The sequence below is a fragment of the Hyperolius riggenbachi genome, chromosome 4 (genome assembly GCF_040937935.1).
Source record: "Hyperolius riggenbachi isolate aHypRig1 chromosome 4, aHypRig1.pri, whole genome shotgun sequence".
Taxonomy (NCBI): domain Eukaryota; kingdom Metazoa; phylum Chordata; class Amphibia; order Anura; family Hyperoliidae; genus Hyperolius; species Hyperolius riggenbachi.
Window position 1 is genome coordinate 470,938,479 of NC_090649.1, and position 24,069 is coordinate 470,962,547.

At 45.3% G+C, this 24,069-nt stretch overlaps 1 protein-coding gene across 2 annotated transcripts in view; it reads right to left on the reverse strand.

Annotated features, from left to right (window-relative positions):
- Nucleotides 1–24,069, reverse strand: part of GPATCH2 (G-patch domain containing 2) — a 203,736-nt gene that overhangs the window by 79,593 nt on the left and 100,074 nt on the right. For both annotated transcript variants that reach the window (XM_068232903.1, XM_068232902.1), the window contains exons 6-7: nt 23,101–23,159; nt 1,473–1,512 (exon numbers count right to left, since the gene is read on the reverse strand). In XM_068232903.1, coding sequence (XP_068089004.1) covers nt 1,473–1,512; nt 23,101–23,159 — 99 coding nt within the window. The remainder of the gene's footprint in view (nt 1–1,472; nt 1,513–23,100; nt 23,160–24,069) is intronic.

Consider the following 24,069-nt stretch of genomic DNA (forward strand, 5'->3'; position numbering starts at 1 on the left):
CAGGGACTACCTGTATACATAGTTTTTTTCAAGACAAACTAGGTTTTCATTGCATGACATTTTTTCCTCAAACAAATTTGTTTAGTATGAATTTTAAGGAAAAAAAAAAAAAAAAAAAAGACGAAAAAAAAATAGAAAAAGTAAAAATAAATCTTATTGGCTTAGGGAACATATATTCCCTTTCACCAATTAGTACTGCAGCAGATAGTGTCAGAGCTGTGAACAGAGGCAAGTCGAATCGTGCACAACTGTGCTTCAGCTACAAGACGTATATCTACACCATTGTGGCTTAGATGAAGTCACAGAGGATGTAGATATATACTGTAGTGGTGGATAAAGTAGTTAATAGTCTGGTCACTGCTGCTGCTAAAGCACACCTGAAGTAAGGAGTGCATGTGGGAGTGCGCACAAAATCCGCAAATTGAAGAAAGAAAGCACCCTCCAATTCCCACTGGAGCCAAGAGAGGGTTCTATATCATCATGGAGTAGAGGGCCAGGAACAATAAAGGGTCATGTAGTTCAGGGCCTTTGTGTCCATAGGGTCAAACTGGCCCCAAGTTTTTCAGACAAGTTTACTGTCAGTATGGAATGAAAATGTACGGGGTCCTACATTCATTTTGCCCAGGGCACTAAATTCGTCCCTGATGCAGTGTCTGGGGACCTTACAGAACGCGCAGGTATGCATAACTTTTATTCCTTTTCTCCCCAGCAGGACATTTTTAGGAGGCAGGGAGTGGGGTTAGAAGGGGGAAGAGGGGCAATTCAGCTTAGCCGGGTGCAGTGTGGTCACTCTCATGCATGAAGAGGAGCGTGATTACGATGTACAGGAGAGTACTATTTTTATTTTATTTATTATCAAAAAATACTAAAATTTTGGCAAAAAAATATATTTTTTTTAACCCCCCCCAATTGGCCCTACACTATGATACATAAACTATACACAGATATATGCCTATGGTAGGGATTCGATTGTGAACCCCTCTTAGGGACAGTTAAGTGACAAGACAATACTCTGCACAGCGTTGCGAAAGATGTCAGCACTACATAAATACATATGTGATTGATTGTTGAAAAAAAACAAAAAACAGCCTGCCAGTGCTGATCGGCAGCTGGCAGGCTGATCACTGGGGCCCACTGTGTTTACTGACAGGAGAGCACACTCATGCGAGCTCACGTCAAATCAATATGGCGTCGCTGAGACCTGAGTGAGCCGCACTCCCACCGCCATCCTGTGTTAGGTGGATGGGAAGAGGTTAAAGAAGATTTCTACTCTGCATTAGGCGCCGACATGGGTGGAAGGGAGATCAGGTATGTTTCTTATAGAACCCTATCAAGCAGCCATCTTTATATCTGGCTCGCTTAAAAACAGGTCTCCTGGCCTTCTGTACACAACATGTTGCCAAGATGGTGACAGGTGCTCTTGGACATGCCCCCCTCCCCATCCAGCCATTGCTATTGATCATTCAGCTTACCTGACTGTGGTCTTTTCTTGCACCGGGAGTGAACCAATGGCTGCAAAAGAGAAAAGAAATGCATAAAAAGTCTGCAAATATCAGCATGTTACAGTTGCTCCAATCATAGCACAAGTTTTTAGTGAGGCAACTTTTTGGTGTTTTATTTAGGCAGAATTCACATGCGAATCTCACGATGCACACAGGAAAAAAAACATCAACACCATGTGTTTACTTACAAAAAGGGCTGGCACCACAGAATAAAAAAAGCTCTTTATTGAAATTAGAGTGACCAGATTTTTGTAGGCTCAACCTGGGACGGGGTGAATTGGGGGGGGGGGGGGGGGGGAAATTTGGTGTCTGCAGCGCGCGCGAAAAATGGGCGTGGTCATGACATTTTATGGGCGGAGCTAACAGAATGATGCAACAGCGAGGCATAAGAAAGCAGTGTTTACGCCGTGATGTGGTCAAACGTGGATTCACATCATAGGTGTGCAGAAACTGTGTGATGCTATTTAATAGTATGCCATAACCGCAAAGCAGCAAACACAGCCAACTATGACCATTAAATAATAAACGCAATGGGCAACATTTCAGCACAAAATAATCGCATTGCGGGCAAACATGTCAGCATAAAATAAACGCAATGGGGGCAAACATGTCAGTACAAAATAAACGCACTGCGGGCAAATATGTCAGTACAAAATAAACGCACTGCGGGCAACCATGTCAGTACAAAATAAACGCACTGCGGGCAAATATGTCAGTACAAGATAAACGCACTGCGGGCAAACGTCAGTACAAGATAAACGCACTGCGGGCAAACATGTCAGTACAAGATAAACGCACTGCGGGCAAACATGTCAGTACAAAATACACGCAATGCGGCCAAACATGTCAGTACAAGAGAAACGCACTGCGGGCAAACATGTCAGTACAAAATACACGCAATGCGGCCAAACACTTCACCTGCAAGAAAAGGCATTTACTCACCTGGCAGAAGACGTCCCCTCACGCAGCCGGCCTCTGGTGCCTCAGGTGCAGCTCCCCCTGGCCTGGACGATGTTCAATCTCCCGCTCAGCCTCTCACAGGCAGAGCAGGGCTACGGCAAGATGGCGTCCGGAGGCGGAGCCCTGTACTGGAGACAAATAGTCTCCAATACAGGGCTCCGCCTCCGGACGCCATCTTCCCGTAGCCCTGCTCTGCCTGTGCCTGCCGGAGGAGGACAATGCAGGCTGGAGCGGGGCTGCGGGGAATGAACTAGCGCAGCGTCTAGAAGACGCTGCGGCTAGTTCATTGTACGGTGGCCAAAGTCCCGAGGCCGGGACGTCCCGCTGCTAAAAGCGGGACGTTTCCCGGGACCTCATGCAGCCTGGGACAGCGCCCCCCAAGGCGGGACGCGTCCCGGGTAAAGCGGGACGTATGGTCACCGTATTGAAATGCCATTAAAATTACATAATAGTCAAAAAATAGGCTTTGGCGGCGACAGCCCGCTGTTTCGATAGCTCTTTCTCAAGCCACTCAGCCTCACCACATGTTTAAAAACACAGAAAAAAAAACGCATGTTAAATGCAATACCACTGAAATACATTGTATGTGCCACGAATGTGGCAATGCAAAACCCACATGACGCATAGGATATCTGATGAACAGCCCCTTAGAGATGAACTATGACAGTCATCTGCAAACTTGGCTATCCAGCTGTTAAGGAACTACAAGTCCCACAATGCATTGCAGGAGTTTGAAGCCACAGTCATGATTCATAAAGGCAAATGCATTGTGGGACTTGTAGTTCCTTAACCATTTTAGGACCACAGCCTCACATCCCCCTGGTGACCAGGCCATTTTTTCACAATACAGGGCTGTGCAGCTTTGTCAGGTTGCTGCACAGCCCTACAACTCAGCACACAAATGAATGTTTCCTCCTTTTCTTGTCCTTAATAGGACACTCTTTAGGAGGTCTCTGATCACTGCTGCAATCTTTGTTTTTTTTTAATTATTAAAAGAGAGGCTTTTCCATCCATCCCCCCTCTCTCCCGCCCTCCCTCCTTCCCCGTCCTAAACTAGCACTGGGCGGCGATCCGTCCTCTTCCTCGCCACCCATAGGCATCAGCTTCATTACTCAGCTGCTCTGAGAGATAGCAGAGTGCCCCCCGTACAGCGCTGCAGGAGATCAGCGAGGAGAACGCCAGCGCATACCACTAAGGCTGCATCTGAAATGACCACCAGCTCAGTGTGTAGCACCTATATAGACTTTCTACACACTTCACATTCAATTCAGATGCAAATCATATGCAAATCTGCTACTACTTATCATGCAAACAGGAAACTCAGGAGGAGGGGCTGGGAGCAGCTAACCTGACAGTTACATAGTTACAAAGTTAAGGAAAGGTGGGGGGGAAAGGTTGTGCATCCCTAAACACATGCTGCAATTGAATGGTTAATCGCACAGGCATACACCGCCTCTGCCAGACTGAAAAATGCATGCCCTGCATCCAAGACTAGTGCTAACATTAATTAAACTAGGAGGTACTTTAGCTTCCAATATGGTTTGCATGCAAAGTATATTATACTAGACACTTGCGCCACGGTGAGGCAGACCTCCGGGCAAGTGACCTAACCTAAATTTAAAACCTCAGGAGCAGCTAAGCAGAAAAAAATGTGTAACTTACATTTGGTAGAACAGCGAGGAGAACGCCAGCGCATACCACTAAGGCTGCAACTGAAATGACCACCAGCTCAGTGTGAAGCACCTAAATAGATTTTCTGCACACTTCGCATTCAATTCTGATGCAAATCATATGCAAATCTGCTACTAATCATGCAAACAGGAAACTCAGGAGGAGGGGCTGGGAGCAGCTAACCTGACAGTTACATAGTTACAAAGTTAAGGAAAGGTGGGGGGGAAAGGTTGTGCATCCCTAAACACATGCTGCAATTGAATGGTTAATCGCACAGGCATACACCGCCTCTGCCAGACTGAAAAATGCATGCCCTGCATCCAAGACAATACAAGACAGCGCTGTACAAATGTAAACAAAGGGGATTTCTTTCCCTTGTCGGCTGAAAACAGTCTGCTGGCCACAACCGCGGCTCGCAGGCTGATGATGGAGCGGAGCTCCGTAAATAGGCAGGGAACGATTGCGCATGCGCGCATGTTCGCTGGTAAACTGCAGCTCCAGGACTTGACGCCAATCAGCATTAGGCGGTCCTGGGGCTGCCGCTGCCTTCACGCCCATTGGAGTGACGCGGTCGTTTGGTAGTTAACAGCTGGAGAGCCAAGTTTGCAGATCACTGGTCTATGATTAAAAAAAAATAAATCACCTTGCATGCAAATTTAACAGAAATTGTAGACATGGACCCCCCAGTATAGGTAGCCAGATGTCACCCCAGTATAGGTAGCCAGATGTCACCCCAGTATAGGTAGCCAGATGTCACCCCAGTATAGGTAGCCAGATGTCCCCCCCCAGTATAGGTAGCCAGATGTCACCCCAGTACAGGTAGCCAGATGTCACCCCAGTATAGGTAGCCAGATGTCACCCCAGTATAGGTAGCCAGATGTCACCCCAGTATAGGTAGCCAGATGTCCCCCCAGTATAGGTAGCCAGATGTCACCCCAGTATAGGTAGTCAGATGTCCCCCCAGTATAGGTAGCCAGATGTCCCCCCAGTATAGGTAGCCAGATGTCACCCCAGTATAGGTAGCCAGATGCCCCCCCCCCCAGTATAGGTAGCCAGATGTCACCCCAGTATAGGTAGCCAGATGTCCCCCCAGTATAGGTAGCCAGATGTCACCCCAGTATAGGTAGCCAGATGTCACCCCAGTATAGGTAGCCAGATGCCCCCCCAGTATAGGTAGCCAGATGTCACCCCAGTATAGGTAGCCAGATGTCCCCCCAGTATAGGTAGCCAAATGTCACCCCAGTATAGGTAGCCAGATGTCCCCCCAGTATAGGTAGCCAGATGTCCCCCCAGTATAGGTAGCCAGATGTCCCCCCAGTATAGGTAGCCAGATGTCCCCCCAGTATAGGTAGCCAGATGTCCCTCCAGTATAGGTAGCCAGATGTCACCCCAGTATAGGTAGCCAGTGGTCACCCCAGTATAGGTAGCCAGATGTACCTCATCCCAGGGGTTCCGTCTCTATGACGGCGACGGAATGCCTGGAAGGGGGAAGACGGGACGCATGCATGCTCGGTAGATCCTGGCGAGGCAAATTACTTCACCACTCCGCTATGTACTCTGCATGTGCCCATTTTCCTCCATCTCTGCAAATTTGCAAAACGTCAAATGGACCTTCACAATGGCGCGTGTGCCCACAGAGAGGGCTTTGAGTGCCCCTTCTGGCATACCTGCCATCGGTTCCCCACAAACGGCAAACAGCCCTGCACAATGGCGCATGTGCCCACATAGAGGGCTCTGGGTGTCCCTTCTGGCATACCATCCATAAGTTCACCACAAACGGCAAACAGCCCTGCACAATGGCGTGTGTGCCCACATAGAGGGCTCTGAGTGCCCCTTCTGGCATGCCAGCCATAGGTTCACCACACCTGTCATAGACCATCACTAGTCCTTTATTTGAAAATAAACAGCTCTTATTACACTCCACAGGTTACTGTACGGTGCACAGAAAATGGAAAAATGCCTCTGCCTTGTTTTTCCCTGTGAATTACGGTTTTACAACAGACTTAACAAAAGTTGCCATTATCCCTGAGTTGGAAAGTCGGAGAGATTGAAGCACTGGTCCCCGTGCCGCAGTATATATTGGATTTGTAATCATGTAAAAGCACAGTCTCCACGAGGAACACCGATTGGATTTACCATAAAATAAAGACACGCTGCCTCCCAGCAGATTATGTCTGCTTTACACTTTAGGACGCCATCGCTCTGTGTTTACACCAAACTGATTCTATAAAAACACAGGGCTTTCTGCCGCTCTCTCTATACTGCCAAACCTGCTAGTGTACTTCTACTTAAAGAGACACTGAAGCTAAAAAAAATATATGATATAATGAATTGGTTGTGTACTATGAATAATTACTAGAAGATTAGCAGCAAAGAAAATATTCTCATACTTTTATTTTCAGGTATATAGTGTTTTTTTCTAACATTGCATCACTCTATAATATGTGCAGATTACACAACACTCAGCATTCAAAATGATTCTTTCAGAGCAGTCTGTGAAGTAATGAACTCTCCTCTAGCAGAGGAAAAGTAAACAGTTCAATTACAGTTGAGATAATAAAAGTCAGATAACAGCCCTCTCCACGACCAAGTTAAGCAGCCCATACACTCAGCCGATTTTCTGGCCGACCGATCGATCAATCGATTGCAAATCGGTTGGCCAATCGACCGATCGACGGCCGATTTCGATCGATTTCGATGGATTTCCATCCAACTTGCAGGGTGGAAAATTTAGATCGATCTGATGAGATTGCTTATCAGTTTGCATTGGCCTTAATGGAAATCTGATGGCAAAAAAATGCCATCAGATCGAATTTTAATAGATTTCAAACTGAAATCTATTGGAATTCTATCCTGGTAAAAAATGTTCTAAAAACGCATCAGATAGATCATCAGATGCATTTCTTATCTATCTGCTGCCAATCTGACGAGTGTATGGGCACCTTTAGTCGGAGAGCTTAATTGCTTTTTTGCATAGAGATAACAACTGGAGTTTCTCAACTCTTCCTGTACTGGAAACAATTAGACTGATGTATCTGATCTTAATGTTTTTTTTCTTAGCTGTACTACACATACAAATCATAATATCATTATTTTTTTCGCTTCAGTGTCTCTTTAAAGAGAATCTGTATTGTTAAAATCGCACAAAAGTAAATATACCAGTGCGTTAGGGGACATCTCCTATTCCCCTCTGTCATAATTTCGCCGCTCCCCGCCGCATTAAAAGTGGTTAAAAACAGCTTTAAAAAGTTTGTTTATAAACAAACAAAATGGCCACCAAAACAGGAAGTAGGTTGATGTACAATATGTCCACACATAGAAAATACATTCATACATAAGCAGGCTGTATACAGCCTTCCTTTTGAATCTCAAGAGATCATTTGTGTGTTTCTTTCCCCCCTGAGGGGTGAGTTCATAGCAGAACCACAACACTGAAGAACTTGGCAGCCTTCCAGACACAGGCTGACAAGTCTGACAAGGGAAATATACATTGATTTATTACAGAGATGGTGATAGTAGAACGTTCTGCAGTAAGCCAGAACACATTAGAATAGCTTTTGGAACTTGTAGGATGATAAAAAACACGATGCAATTTTTGTTACGGAGTCTCTTTAAAGTGAACTCGAGGTGAAAATAAACTGATGAGTAAAAATAACAATTGTATTTATCCTCCTACTCCTAAAAATTACTTTCTTGGATATCTCAACAGGGCCGGCGCTACCATTAAGGCAAAGGAGGCAGCTGCCCCAGGGCCCCAGAGCTTGTAGGGGCCCCCAGTGGCTACAAGAGGAAAAAAAACATTTTCAAATCGGCCTTATAGTTTTTGAGAAAATCGATTTTAAAGTTTCAAAGGAAAAAAAAATACACATTTAAAAACCTGCCGACTTTAATGGTTAATAGCAAATCCACCTTAAATGCTAGAAACCCTAAATTTGCAGGATATGTTAAAGACGGCGTGGGAAGCCTCATTAGGATCCGGAGGCTTCCCCCACCCGAGGTGAGTACCCCCCAGGGGATCTTTTTAATGTTACAGAGTCTCTTTAAGGAGATCATTGGGAATAAGAGAAAAAAACAATTTTTCAAAAAGACCTTATAGTTTTTGAGAAAATCGATTTTAAAGTTTAGAAGGAAAAAAGTATACTTTTAAATGCGGTAAATGTCACTTTTAGTAGCAAACCTAATGGTAGTGTAATTTTACATGCATCAAACGAGAGCGCAATAAATTTCCTGACGGGATTTCCAGGGGGTCCATACGCAGCCGCAGCGCTTTGGCCAGGGATCGCTATACAGCCGCAATATGGCTGTATGAAGATCCCTGGCATTTTTTCCTATTTTCCCAATTTTTTTTTTATGTTTAGAGTGTGGGAATTTTTTTTTTTTTTTTAAATTATGTGGGGTCCCCCCTCCTGAAACTTTTTAACCCCTTGTCCCCCATGCAGGCTGGGATAGCCAGAATGTGGAGCTCCGACCGATTGGGACTTCACACCCTGTTATACCAGCTGCAAAAAAGGTCCCCTAATGCCGATTTTTGTTCCGGGGTATCTGTTGGGGGGGGGGGGGGGGGGCAGGTTTATTTTGCCCTGGGGCCCCATTGCTGCTTAAACCGGCCCTGTATCTCAAGGTGTTATTTTTTTATTTAAAGTGGACTTGTATGAATTGTGTATGTAGAACAGATAATGAAAAGAACATTAGTAGCAAAGAAAAGACTCATTTTTATTTTCAGTTATATAGCATTTTTTCTATAACATTGCATCATTCTCTAAAATTTCCAGTTTACAAATCACTCTGTATTTTAGATGATGAAACAGAGCAGAGCTAATGACCCTTTGAACTTTCTGGCAGAAAGACATTAAACAAACAAGAAACAGAGGGGGACATTTATCAATAGTGTCTGAGACTAAATATTAGTAGGTTTTTAGAAATCCGTGCAGAACTGTCTCAGACATCTTAAGAAATCACCGGATAGTGCAGTTTCCTTCTAAAACTGTTCTAAAATAGGAGGAGTTAGAAAGGTTTCTCAGACAGTGCAGTGTGTGAGAGAAATTGCTGTTGCTGAGCCTCAGCAGCTGTATTAGGCCTCACTGCAAGGGATTCAGATTCAGATTCCGCTTTTTAATCAGTTTTTACATCCGATTCAGATTCTGATTTGCAGTTTGCTCCCTGCACACTGCAAATCGGAATCTGAATCGGATGTAAAAACTGATTAAAAAGCGGAATCTGAATCGCGTGCAGTGTGCAAGAGGCCTTACATCAATGCCCAGCACTGGCAGGGTTAAGCACAGAACAGCTTCACAGAATTCAGCAGGGGGGGGGGGGGGGAGCTCTTCACAAATCATGTCTAGCTTGCACTGCACACACTGTATAGAAGTGCTAGTAAGCACTTCTTATTTTGCAGCAGTTTAGGAATGGATTTGCACTTTTCTTAACTGTAGTGCAGCTCTAGAAATTCATGCTAAACTGCCGTTATTATGTAGGATTTAAAGAGAACCTGTACTGAGTAAAAATATTCAAAATAAACACATGAGGTAACTTCAAATGTACATTACATAGTTACCTTGCCATCAGTTCCTTTCAGAAGCTCACCATTTTCTTCTGACAATAATCCCTTACAGTTCTGACAATATTTTGTCAGATCTGAAATATATCAGTTGCTGTCAGTTATATATCAGTTGCTGTCAGTAAGGCCCGGTTCACACTTGCGGTGGCCCTCCGGAATCGCCGTGCCGGAGCCGCACCGCCTGCAGAACGGACGGAACGGACGCACGGCATAGCAATTAAAGCCTATGCGTCCGTTCACATGGGTCCGTTCTGCAGAACCGGAGCCGGACCGGATCCGGGCCGGATCCGGACTCCGGCCTCCGTTCCAACATGCGCTATTTTTTCATCCGGCCCCTCCGGCAGCCGTATCCGGGGCGGAGCCGGACTGCACCATCCGGCCAATACAAACAAATGGGAACCGGAGGCCGCACAACACACTGGCTGAGAAATCCGGATCTTCTACCCCACTTCCTATGCGGATTTTTGCGGCGATATTGGCTGGGGACACATGGGCAAGCATTTTGGAGTGGAGCAGCACGAGCTGGAGGTGTTGGCAGGATGTTGGCAGCATGTCGGAGGTGGAGGTGAGTGCTAAACAGCAGAGGGCCTGATTCCACAGGTCCCCCTTCTGCTGACCTCCCAGACCCCAACCTTTTTTTTTTTTTTTACGTATATTTTGCCAAACGGATCCGGATCGCATCCTGATTACCACCTGATGCAACCTGACCGGATCCGGATCGGATCCGGATCAGAACCGTACGGTTCCGATCCGGATCCGGTCCGGATCCGGTCAGGTCATCCGGTCCGTTTGGCAAACAACCGCTAATGTGAACCGGGCCTTATAGCTGAGAGGAAAACTGATGTACCAGGTAATGTCCATGTTTCCCTATGGCTCAAGTGGGCGATGTTACAGTTTAACTGTGTGCTGAGCAGGAAGCGGTTATGGGGTAATGGCCATTTTCAAAATGAGGACGGAAAATTCCCTTGATCACAGTGAACAAACAGGACGCGGGACAGGAGAAAGACACTGAGGAGTAGACTACATGGAAGGTAAGTATGACTTGTGTATGCTTATTTTGACTTTTAATTTTCAGTTCAGGTTTTCTTTAAGAAGTTTCTTATCATTCAGGACAGTCCCCCCTGCTGTTTAGAACTGTTTAAAAAGAAAAAACTGTCAGTAATGCTTTGTTAAATCTGGACAAGTGAAAGACAGGTTGAAATAACCACTTTAGAAAATAGCATTGCTGTCTGACTAAATTAGTTGGAGAGCTCAGCAAAACTCTTTTGCATTAGTTAACAACTGAACTTTAACTCTTTCTGTACTGGAAACAATATGGGACTCATATCTGTGCTACTAATGGTCTATTTCTTGGCTGTACTAAACATGCAATTCATTATATCATACGTTTATTTTCACTTCAGATTCCCTTTAAAGCGTACATGCCAAACTCTGGCCCGTGGGCCAAATGTGGCCCTCAGAGCCATTAAATTTGGCCCCCCAAGTGGTTTCACCACTTTGCATTATGTTTGGCCCACACTAGACTACCTGGGAAGCTATATTTGAGGTGAAGCCTTAGAAAACCTGGGAAGTGATATGGGGGAGGTAGGGGAAAAGCACTAAACACCAGGAAATTGTATTGGGGAGGGAGGAGGACCACTAGACACCAGGGAACTGTATAGGGGTTGGAGGGAGGCCATTAGACACCTGGGAACTTTATAAGGGAAAGGGTGGCCAGTAGACATTTAGGTTGGCCCGCGACTAGGTCCCAGTGTTCAATTTCGGCCCACTTTGTGTTTAACACTTTTGCTTTAAAGTGTACCTGAGCTGAGGCAAAAAGAAACCCCAAAAACATTTTATACATACCTGGGGCTTCCTCCAGCCCTGGATCGCTACCACGCCGCCATCCTCAGTCTTCTTCTTCTGTACCGGGTCCTGTTACTCCAGTCGCGGCCAGTCTGACACAAGTGCAGTGCTCTATTTACGTATCTCTCCAGCAGTATCTCTTGCACAGACTGGCTGTGACTTAAAAGAAAATCAGTAATGAAAAAACCTCCCATGGGGGGTACTCACCTCGGGTGGGGGAAGCCTCTGGATCCTATTGAGGCTTCCCCCGTCCTCCTCAGTCTCACGGTGGCAGAGAAAATCCTCCCGGAGTGGCGGCGATGTAAATATTTACCTTTTGGCTCCAGCGCAGGCACAGTATCCGCTCTTCCCACAGAGATAGGCGAAAGTCTCCTGCGCCTGCGCAGTAGAGCGGACCCGATGGAGATCGGCTATTTTCGCCTATCTCTGTCAGAAGAGCCACAACAGCGCCCCCGCTGGAGACTGAAAAGGTAAATATTGCACAGGCTGTCGGATTTGTCGCCTGTGTGTTCCGGGGGCTGCAGCGAGACCACCGTGGGACACAGGAGGACGGGGGAAGCCTCGATAGGGTCCAGAGGCTTTCCCCTACTGAGGTGAGTACCCCCCAGGGGAAATTTTTTTCAGTACAGGGTTTCTTTAAGAAAGTAACTGAACCTGGTACAGAAGATGAAGAAGACTAAGAACGGCGGCGTGGAAGTGATCTGAGCGCATGGAGCTGGAGGAGCCCCAGGTATGTATAAAACTGTTCTTTTTTTTCTCAGCTCTGGTTTCCTTTAAGGAAAGGGGGAAAAAAATCCTCCTATGACGTATTGTGACCTAGAATCGTAATGATGCTGGTGATTTTACTGCTACAGGGGTTAATTTGTTTAACTGTAGTTTATGCACGGAACATAAGCCCTCTGGCACTTCTCGCCACCGCTAGAAACAGGCCATTTTCGCCTCCGTGGTTCCCCCCTGTAGAAAGCAGCCAGCGAGAAGCCTCTTTGTTATAGCTGTAAGTTCATGAGAATTGATGCTAGTCATTAATCTCAGATGCAGAAGCCTAGTCAAATGCTTTGTGAAAGTCCACGTTTGACATCCACATTATTCCCCCAGTCAAGCGTATCTTCTACCAACGCACGGCATAATTAATTGCTCTTGCATTTAACCACTGAACTGGCTATATTTGTAGGGGATGTAAAGTGCTCTGACCTTTTGCATAAAAATTCAAATCCCCAAAGGACAGATAACAATACGGCGATAGAAGGGAAAAAAAAAATTCCCAAACAGATTTATTAAACGTGATTGACCCACTTTTGCGAATCGATAAGCTTTTATAGGCGGCGGTTGCGCGTGACACGATTCCTTGCTTACCAAACATGGAAATGGCTAATGGATTGGAGCGGTGACTCGCACCGTGCATGGTAATTAAAAGCAGGGCCACGCCTTCACACCTCCTAATATGAAAGAACGGCAGTTTTGGAATTGTACCGCATACACAGAAAACAAAAGAGGGGCTTTATTTCGTCAAAAGAGTTTCTGACCTCAGAAGTTACAGTTAGCATTTCAGTAAGAGGGCTTTTTGGTCTCTTTCAGCTTCTTATACACTCCTGGGAGTTCTGGTTCACCATGAGCTTGCTGGGCAATCTGTAAAGCTGGGTGTTTCAAGTTCTACCCCATAGAGCCACATTAACCCATGCCATGCGCTGATGAGGATCAACCAATCCGAAACAGTCTGTATGCATGTTGGATTATTGTGGCTCTGAACAATTGACAAGCTAACACATCATTGCATTCCAGCGGTTCTGGAGGTAACAAGGGATAATTTGCATATTCAGCAGTGATGCATCGTGGGAGACATCATATGCTCACTCCAACATGAATTATCTCAAATACCTTCTGTTTTAAGAAGGTAAACTTTTGTTTTGCATGGCATTTTAGTGAGAAGGCTTTTTGGTCCTTACGCCGAGGCCTTCTGGTTCACCAGGAGCTCGCTGGGTAATCTGTAACTCTGTGTGTTACAAGTCCTGCCACATCCATGCCATGCACTGATCAGGAACAATCAGTCTGAAACAGTCTGTATGCATTAGTGTAGCTCTGTACAATTATCAAGCAGACACATCGTTGCATTCCAGGGGTTTGGGGGGTGTGTTTAGCTTTCAGAGACAACACAGAGATGATTTGCATATTCAGCAGAGATGCATTGTGGGACTCCTCAGTGCCCACTGCGACCTGAATAATAGCAAATACTTCTGTTTTAAGAAGGCAAACTTCTGTTATGACCAGGGCTGTGGAGTCGGAGCTGGAGTTGGAGCAATTTTGGGCACCCGGAGTCAGAGTCGTTGATTTCATAAACTGAGGAGTCGGATGATTTTTGTACAAAATCCACAGCCCTGTTAAGCATTAGAATAAAGAGTCGGAGTCGAGGAGTTGGAGTCTGAGCCATTTTGTCGGAGTTGAAGTCGTGGTTTCAGAAACTGAGGTGTCGGAGTTGGAGTCGGAAGATTTTTGTACCGACTCCACAGCCCTGGTTATGACCCCGGAAGGATTGTAATGAAAACCTGGGACGAGGAGAGAAAAAGTTGAACTTTCCATAACTGGGGCTTCTTCAGGCCCCCCACAGTATATCGGGTTCCTTACTGTACTTCCGATTCCCTCCAGGATGCTGCTACCCTCTTACGAAACATCACCAACTGCACATCCGTGGCCCTGGGCGCATGCGTCCTTGATCACACTCCCAATAGTAAGAGCGTTCTGCGCATGCAGTTTAAAGAGGAACTCCAGTGAAAATAATGTACTAAAAAAAATGCTTCATTTTTACAATAATTATGTATAAATTATTTAGTCAGTGTTTGCCCATTGCAAAATCACATTCTGACATTTATCACATGATTAAATTTTTACTGCTGGCAGGTGATGTCACTGGAAGGCGATGCTGCATTTTTGGCAGTTGGAAACAGCTGTAACCAGCTGTTATTTCCCACAATGCAACAAGGCTCCCACAAGTGGGATGTCTGAACCATGGTCGTGACATCACACTTTGGGAGGGGTTTCACCCCAATATCAGCCATACAGAGCCCCCTGATGATCCGTTTGTGAAAAGGAAAAGTTTTCTCATGGGAAAGAAGGTATCAGCTACTGATTGGTATGAAGTTCAGTCCTTGGTTACGGTTTGTATTTAAAGTGAACCAGAGACGAAGCACCCTCATGTATTTTACCATATATATCAGTGGGAACATTAGAGAAAACACCTACTCTGCTCTCTGTTTCATTCTCAATTGTTCATCTTGCTTCTTATCAGCCCTAATAAAATCCCCAACTGAGCATTGAGTCTGGCTTTGCTCAGGAATCATTATAGCTGAGTCTGTGTTCTCTGATGTCTTTTCAAGCCCAAGCCTGCCCCCTTCTGGCTCTGCTCAGGAATCATTATAGCGGAGTCATTATAGCAAAGCCAGACTGAATGCTCAATCTGGGATGTTATCAGGGCTGATAAGAAGCAAGATGAACAGTGAAACAGTGAGCAGGGTAGGTTTTTTTTTCTAATGTTCCCCACTGATGGTAAAATACATGAGGGTGCTTCGTCTCTGGTTCACGTTTAGTCTTTATGAACTGCTAAGGCCCAGAATACTCTCGCTGATGGGAGCGTGATCGAGGCCTGGGCCACGCATGTACAGTGGCACACTAGAGTGGATCAGAAGCACAGCGAGGGACCGGAAAGACTGGGTTGGGGGAGGTGATGGAAGAAGCCAAAAAGTAAGTAATATCAACTTTTTTCCCTAGCCTCAGGTACCCTTTAACCCCCTTAGCGTTCTGATTCTTTCCGGATTTTAGGGTCTAAAAGCAGTGCAATTTTTTTGCACCCTTTCAGACCCTAAAATATGGAAAACAATCATGCTGCAAGGGAGATCTGCAGCAGCCCAGCAATCACTCACCTCCCTGGCTCCAGCGCTGCAGTCATGCCTCCATCCTCCAGGAGGCGCTGCAACTCTAAACTGAAATTGCTGGCTGTCGTCATGACAACAGCCAGCAATCTCACCAGCAGGAAGCAGAGCCCCGGAGGAGAGAAAGAAGAATGCCAGCCGACGTCGGAATCCCCCGGGAGGTATATAATAACGCCCGCTTGCGCACTATACTCTTCATACAGCCTTCAGGCGGCTACCCCAAGCACAGGTCGGGATTACCACTCTTAGCTGCGGTTTTCCGCCCGACCCTAGCTCGGGATAACCGCCAAGGAGGTTAAAAAATACACACAAAAAAACCCCGGCCTTCCTCCAGCCCCTGGCAGCCGATATACTCCGCAGCTCCGGTGTCTCCTCCATTGCAGATGCCGACCTCGCTAGGTCGGCATCTACTGTGCTTGCGCGAACCCGCCGCTCGTGATTGCGTTCACGTGGTCTGAAGCATTCTGCGCAGGCGCCCTAGTACTGTGCCTTCACAGAACGCTCCAGACCATGTGAGCGCAGACCACGGAAGCCCATCTTCTCATTCTCCGAGTTTTCTTTAATTTTCAAAAGCACTTACTAAATGGTAGTTAAAATAGTGTGCAAACAGGTAGGGGAGGCCTGCCTGCATCTTTGTATAGATCTTTTGCAGGGAGAGCTTTTGTAAGAAATAAAAAAGGTGCTAAGAATCCCCCATGAGGAGATGGATTATTCCCCAAAAAAGCTCAGGTCTGTCAGATTTCTACTACCTACTGTAAGTGACAGCAACATAGGAGAAAAATAATTTATAGCTAATTTTACTCTAGAAAAAAAACACACTATATATTCTAGCGTATAAGAATACTTTTTTAACTCTTGAAAATCATCAATCACCACCGTGTAAGTCCGGGGTCATCTTATAGGCCGGGTGTCATTGATGCCGGGTGATACGCCCTGTCCTGTTACCGCATCTCAGATCTCGCTGCTGAGGACTGTAGAGAAGCGGCGCAGGCGCACATGTGTGAGATCTGAGAGGCAGAGAAGGAGGTAAATAGTATACAAGGGCGGGCCAGAAGGGTGAAAGAGGGCAGCTGACCAGTCTGCTTAGGGAGAGGGAGTGTTGATCAATCCAACCAGTCAATCGCCTATATACTGTTATATACCTGGGTAACACATACAGTACAGCACCAGTATGTGTTCATACATAGCACCAGTATATGAATTCTTTTTTTTTTATTTTTATTTGGTGTGCGTTGGAAGAGGGGTAGTCTTATACGGCGAGTACATCCCAAACTCTATATTTTAACTGGAAAAGTTGGGGGGTCGTCTTATACACCAAAAAAAACTGTACTTCTTCTTTGTATGTGTTTACATGTATTTTACATTTTGCAATAGTGGCTCTCCACAATCTCTCTCCCCTGTATATCTTCTCACTAGTTTCCAGATACCAACCCAACTGCACTCCCAGATCTGCACATGACTTTCTTTTGCCCTATTCTAGAATTACCTCCTACGCATTCACATATACAAGATTTCACACGTCCTTCACCCCTCCTCTGGAATGCCCTTCCACAACACATCCATCACTCTCCAACCTTTAAAACGCTCTCTCAAAACTCACTTTTTCCAACAAGCATATGTCCTAAGGCCAAGTTGCACTCCGACTAGTTATCCTAAAACACACTGCCTCTAGTTATAGTTATTCTATACTATCCCACCACTTGTTCCTCCCTATTCCTTTAGATTGTAAGCTCACAAAGGCAGGGCTCTCTCACCTTTTTTGTCTTGGAATTCATTAAAAACATTTTATACATCATGTTACTCTTGTCACTGTAACTACTAATTCTGTATTGTGTATTGATTCTTTTTTTTGGTACTAACTCTGTATTTTGCATATTGGTGTATATCATTTGTTTGTATTATTGTGTACCCCATGATGGTTTCTTACTTTGTACAATGCTACGGAATATGTTGGCGCTTTGAAAATCAATATTAATACAGAAACATTCAGAACTGGCTTGTTTTAGAACGTCCATGTATCTGAATGTCAGGATAGTGTAGCTGATGGCTTCAGCTGGCAGTCTCTCCTGCTCCAACGCCTAGTTTGCCTGAGGCAGGACAAGTCACATGACCCCAGCTGCTGATGCTGCCGAGAGGAGGAAGGATGTGACGGAGGGGCGGTCCACAGCCCCCCTATCTCCAGGAGAAAGAGTAGAGGTGACCGGAGGCGACCTGCTACACACGACAGCATTCCCTGATGATCTGCAGGTCGACGTCATCCGCCATAAATGTACGATACAGGCATAGGAAGTCTTTCTGAAGAATTATCAACTTAGGTGCTTTATTACAAGTACACTTTTCATTTTCTGCTTAACCCATTCAGGTTCCGTCGTTTTCACGTGAGAAATGTTCACCTCCCATTCATTAGCCTATAACTTTATCACTACTTATCACAATGCACTGATCTATATCTTGTTTTTTTCGCCACCAATCAGGCTTTCTTTGGGGGGTACATTTTGCTAAGAGCCACTTTACTGTAAATGCATTTTAACAGGAAGAATAAGAAAAAAATGGAAAAATTCATTATTTCTCAGTTTTCAGCCATTATAGTTTTAAAATAATACATGCCTCCATAATTAAAACTCGCGTATTGTATTTGTCCATATGTCCCGGTTATTACACCGTTAAAATTATGTCCCTATCACAATGTATGGCGACAATATTTTATTTGGAAATAAAGGTGCATTTTTTCCATTTTGCATCTATCACTATTTACAAGTTTAAAATAAAAAAATATAGAAATATTTCATCTTTACATTGATATTTAAAAAGTTTAGACCCTTAGGTAAATATTTACATGTTTTTTTTTTTTTTTATTGTAATGGTTTTTTTTTTTTATACTAAACATTTTATTTGGGTACTTTTGGGAGGGTGGGAGGTAAACAATAGATTTATAATGTAAATGTGTGTTAATTCTTTTTTTTTTTTTTTCCAGGTGTAGTATTACTTTTTGGCCACAAGATGGCGGCCATGAGTTTGTTTACATGACGTCACTCTAAGCGTAGCACGCGCTTAGAGTGACTCATCGGGAAGGAGACGGACAGAAAAAGCTCAGCTTCCGAGAGAAGCTGTCGCTTTTTCAGCGGGGGAGAGGAATCAATGATCGGGCTCCGTAGCCCGATACATTGATTCCTTGGCTACCGAATCCGCGGCCGGGAGTGCGCGTGCACGCGCACGATCGGCCGCGGGGGCGCGCATGGTTCCTGGACGTAGAAACTACGTCCAGGAACCAAAATAGGTTAAAGTGACACTGAAGCGAAAATAAACTTATGAGATAATGAATTGTATGTGTAGTACAGATACTAAATAGAACATTAGTAGCAAAGAAGGGAGTCTCATATTTTTTATTTTCAGTTATATAGCTATATTTATAACACTGCATCAGACTTATATTTGCAGTTTAGAAACCACACTGTATTTTAACCACCTAAAGACCGCTCCACGCCTATGGGCGTGGCCGTGGTGGCAGCCCCAGGACCGCCTAACGCCAATTGGCATCAAGTCCTGGGGCTGAGGTTTGCAGGAAATAGCGCACAGGTTGCGCGCGGATCTCCTGCTCGGGGGGCGGCGCTCCGTCTCACCTTCAGTCTTCGAGCGGCAATCGCCACTCGGGGGACTGTTAGACGGCGTAATCGCCGTCAATTCACATGTACAGTGCTGCGATCAGCAGCAGCGCTGTACTGGACATCCGTGTGACACGACTGTCCCCCTGGGGGACAAGAGAGCGATCGGCTCTCACAGGCAGAAGCCTATGACAGCCGATCGCCAGGATTGGCCAGCTGGGGGGAGGGAGGGGTTTGGAAAAAAAAAAATAAAGAAATTGTCAAAAATAATACAAAGATAAACAAATAAATATTTATTAAAAAATAAACAAATATGGGAGGGACCAGACAACATCAACAGAGAGCTCTGTTGGTGGAGAGAAAAGGAGGGGGGGGGGGGTGTAAGTTTTGTGAAGGAGAGTGAACTCACTAGGTAAGTTTTGTGAAGGAGTGTGAACTCACTAGGTAAGTTTTGTGAAGGAGTGTGAACTCACTAGGTAAGTTTTGTGAAGGAGAGTGAACTCACGAGGTAAGCTTTGTGAACGAGAGTGAACTCACAAGGTAAGTTTTGTGAGATAGTGTGAAGTTTTGTAAAAAAAGAAATTAGGCTGGCAAAGATTGAAGCTGAAAATCAAAATCGCTAGGGATATCAAATCTAACCCAAAGAAGTTTTACAAGCATATCAACTCTAAAAAAAAGAAAGGCTGACTGTATTGGACTCCTAAAGGATGAGGGGGGGAACTCAATGGTGGATGACCAAGGTAAGGCAGAGTTAGTAAATGCTTTCTTTGCTTCTGTCTTCACAAGGGAAACATCACTGTTGCAAATTACAGATGCAGAAAAGTCTCAATCTTTCAATTGTAATATTAAATACTTAAAGGGACACTTAAGTAAAAAAAACAACAAAAAAAACGAGTTTTACTCACCTAGGGCTTCCAATAGCCCCCTGCAGCTGTCCGGTGCCCTCGCCGTCTTCCTCCAATCCTCCTGGCCCCACCAGCAGCCACTTCCTGTTTCGGTGACAGGAGCTGACAGGCTGGGGACGCGAGTGATTCTTCGCATTCCCAGACACATTAGCACCCTCTATGCTATATGGTATATGATATATGCTATAGCAGCATAGATGGCGCTATTGTGGTCAGAAACGCGAAGAATCACTCGCGTCCCCAGCCTGTCAGCTCCTGTCACCGAAACAGGAAGTGGCTGCCGGCGGGGCCAGGAGGATCGGAGGGAGACGGCGAGGGCACCGGACAGCTGCAGGGGGCTATTGGAAGCCCCAGAAGAGTAAAACTCATTTTTTTTGTTTGACTTAAGTGTCCCTTTAAAGGAATACTTAAGGCAAAAAAAAAAAATGATATTTATTCACCCGAGACATCCCTCAGCCCCCTGAAGCTGGATGGTGCCCTCGCAGCCCCGCTCCGATCGTCCTGTCCCCGCTGGCCACTATATCACCCTCTATGCTGCTATAGAGCATAATATATATATATATATATATATATATATATATATATATATTTGACTTAAGAGTGATTAAGATGTGGAATGCATTGCCAAAGGAATTAGTTATGGCAAATTCTATACCTGGATTTAAAGGGGGTTTAGATGCTTTCCTTGCGTTGAAAGACATCCATGGCTACAATTACTAGGTTATGTCCAGTGATGTTGGTTGATCCAAGGATTTTATCTGATTGCCATCTGGAGTTGGGAAGGAATTTTTTCCCTTTTAGGGCTAATTGGACCATGCCTTGTAAGGGTTTTTCGCCTTCCTCTGGATCAACAGGGATATGTGAGGAAGCAGGCTGGTGTTGTACTTTGTTCTCTGGTTAAACTCGATGGACGTATGTCTTTTTTCAACCCAAATAACTATGTAACTATGTCACGAGGTAAGTTTTGTGAAGGAAAGTGAACTCACTAGGTAAGTTTTGTGAAAGAGAGTGAACTCACTAGGTAAGCTTTGTGAAGGAGAGTGAACTCGTGAGGTAAGCTTTGTGAAGGAGAGTGAACTCGTGAGGTAAGTTTTGTGAAGGAGAGTGAACTCATGAGGTAAGTTCTGTGAAGGAGAGTGAACTCGTGAGGTAAGCTTTGTGAAGGAGAGGGAACTCGTGAGGTAAGTTTTGTGAAGGAGAGTGAACTCATGAGGTAAGTTCTGTGAAGGAGAGTGAACTCGTGAGGTAAGCTTTGTGAATCATCCCTGTAGTATGAGGAAGATTTTACTCTGTTGCCTTTATGTGAACAAATGAGATGACATTTTGGGATACTGTCCATTTAGTGCATTTGCACCAGGAAACCAGCTGACATGATAACCCAGAGCCCATCTACCTCCCAATCTATGAGCCTGAGGTTACTTAAAAGTCAACTATTGAAAACAAATGCAAAATTTAAATTACGGTACGTACATGTAATTGTACATTTCTTTGAGAGTAAGGCCCGGTTCACACTTGCGGTTTTGCAAAAACCGCACCGGATGTCCGGACCGCACCGGAGCCGGATCGGACCTGAACCGTACGGTTCCTGTCCGGATCCGGTCCGGTTGCATACGGTTTCCGTGCGGTATGAACACGGTTGCGGTCCGGATTCTTAAAGAGATAACAACCTGTATAAAAACAAAAAAAAATGTTGGGGTCTGGGAGGTCAGCAGAAGGGGGACCTGTGGAATCAGGCCCTCCGCTGTTTAGCACTCACCTCCACCTCCAACATGCTGCCAACATCTCCAGCTCGTGCTGCTCCACTCCAAAATGGTTGCCCATGTGTCCCCGATACAATATCGCCGCAACAATCCTCATAGGAAGTGGGGTAGAACATCCGGATTTTTTGCCAGTGTGTTGTGCGCTCTCCGGTTCTCATTGGTTTCCATTGGCCGGATGGTGCAGTCCGGCTCCGCCCCGGATACGGCTGCCGGAGGAGCCGGACCAAAAAATAGCGCATGTTGGAACGGACACCGGAGTCCGGATCCGGTCCGGCTCCGGTCCGGACGAAACGGACGCATGTGAACCCTGGCATAGACTTACATTGCTATGCCGTGCGTCCGTTTCGTCCGGCCAGCATGCGGTGCGGCTCCGGCACGGCTATTCCGGATAGCCACCGCTAATGTGAACCGGGCCTAATGCACTGTAAATTTATTTTTACATATGTCACGGTCACTTGCTGTAGGTGGTGAAAATTTGACAGATCTGTCAGGTTTTAGACTAGTCCATTTCCTTATGTTATTTCCTTATTTACAAAAGCACTTACTGAACTGCAGTTGTTCAGTTCAACTGCCAAAATAGTGTGCAGACGAATTGTGAAGCTAGCTGACATCTTTGTATAGATTTTATTTTTCCCCGGGGATTGCTTTGGTAAATAAAGAGATGGACTAGTCTAAAATCTGTCAGAACTGTCAGCTTTTTACTACCTACTGTAAGTGACAGCAACATAGGAGAAAAGTAACTTATATTGCAGTTTACTCTGAGAGAAAAGTACATTTTATATGCATGTATTTTATATTTAAACTATTTTTTCCATATAGTCATCCTTTAAAGTGAATAAGAAACGCATTTAAAAAAATTAGACCGATACTTACCCAAGGAGAGGGAAGGCTCTGGGTCCTATAGAGCCTTCCGGCTCCTCTCCTGGTCCCCTCGTTCCAGTGCTGGCTCGCCCCGGTAGCAGTATTTGGCTAAATTAGTCAAATACTGCTTTACCTGGCTAAAGGAGGCTTCAGAAGTCTTCAGGGAGCCCGAGTGCTCCTGAAGAAGGGCGGCCCTGTACTGCGCCTGCGCAAGCACGCTCTCTTGCACGCTCACGCCTGTGCAGTATGGAGCTGCACGTCTTCAGGAGGACACGGCTCCTGAAGACTTACAAATACCCTTTCGGTGGGGGATTGAAACGGGGGGGGGGGGGGGGGGGGTACGCCAGCATTTTTAAAAAAATACGGTTCCCATTCACTTTAATGGATGGAGTCGTTTGGTATCCAGGAGGAGCGGTAACACAGCACATGTAAACAGCTACTGAAGCGCACACACAATGGACAAATTTGATGTAGCAAAGTTGGTGCTCAATACAATGAAGATAAAGCGGATACTTACTCAGGATCCTGGGAAAAATGAACAAGCCGATCGGTGCTGCTCCCTCCTGGGCTGCTGATCTGCACGAAAAAAGGGAATGATCAGTATTAATGCATTAATGACACATTAAAAACTTTATTTACATAATCGAGCATGTAGTAGGAGGGCCACCATATTTTGAATACTATGAACAGATTGTGTAGATAGACTCATGTACATGGAAGTTTACAGAAGTCACAGATGCGATCTTCACACCTTCCCTGGATAAATAATGGGCAGCTAGACAGGGGAGGGGGGAACATGGTAGCTCCTATAGTTGTTAGAAACCAGAAAAAAAAAGTGACGCTTGGTTCCCTTTAAGGCTCACTTATCCCCAGGCGCATCTCCTTTCCTAACCCTGACAGACGACCCTTTCCCACCTCCCAGAGATGCCCAGCCTTACAAGACGCTCTAGAAGCCCATACAAATTACAGCTAAAAGGGGAAATTTGGGCTCTGGGGCCGCCTGCTGTGCAAACTGCGGCTACAAATAGTGGGCTCTTTCATTAGGCATCCCTGGCGTCTGAATTTCCACCTATATCCGTAATTTGTATAAGCGCCCGTGGCAGCTCCCAAACTTCCACGGGGCCTCCGAGAAACACAAATGCCATGCTTCCCGCCTATTGTGGGTCATGTGATTACTTAGGGGTGGGCTTGGCCTCCCACATCTCTTGGACTCCTCAGTACCTTTGACTGCATATTCAAAGCGGAATATAACCCTACATTTCAACTTTGCTTTAAAACATTATTTACAGCATATTATATGCAACCAGCAATTTTTTTACTAGACCAGCATTGGAAGAGTTACACACAGAGCTTTAAAGTTCCATGGAGAGAACTGCAGACGCATCCGAAGTTTAGATAGATACATTTAAGCAAAACAAAATGTAACAACTGTGGAATGTGACTCACTCTCTCTGACTGTGCAGGAGCTGGAGGACAGCCAGAGAGT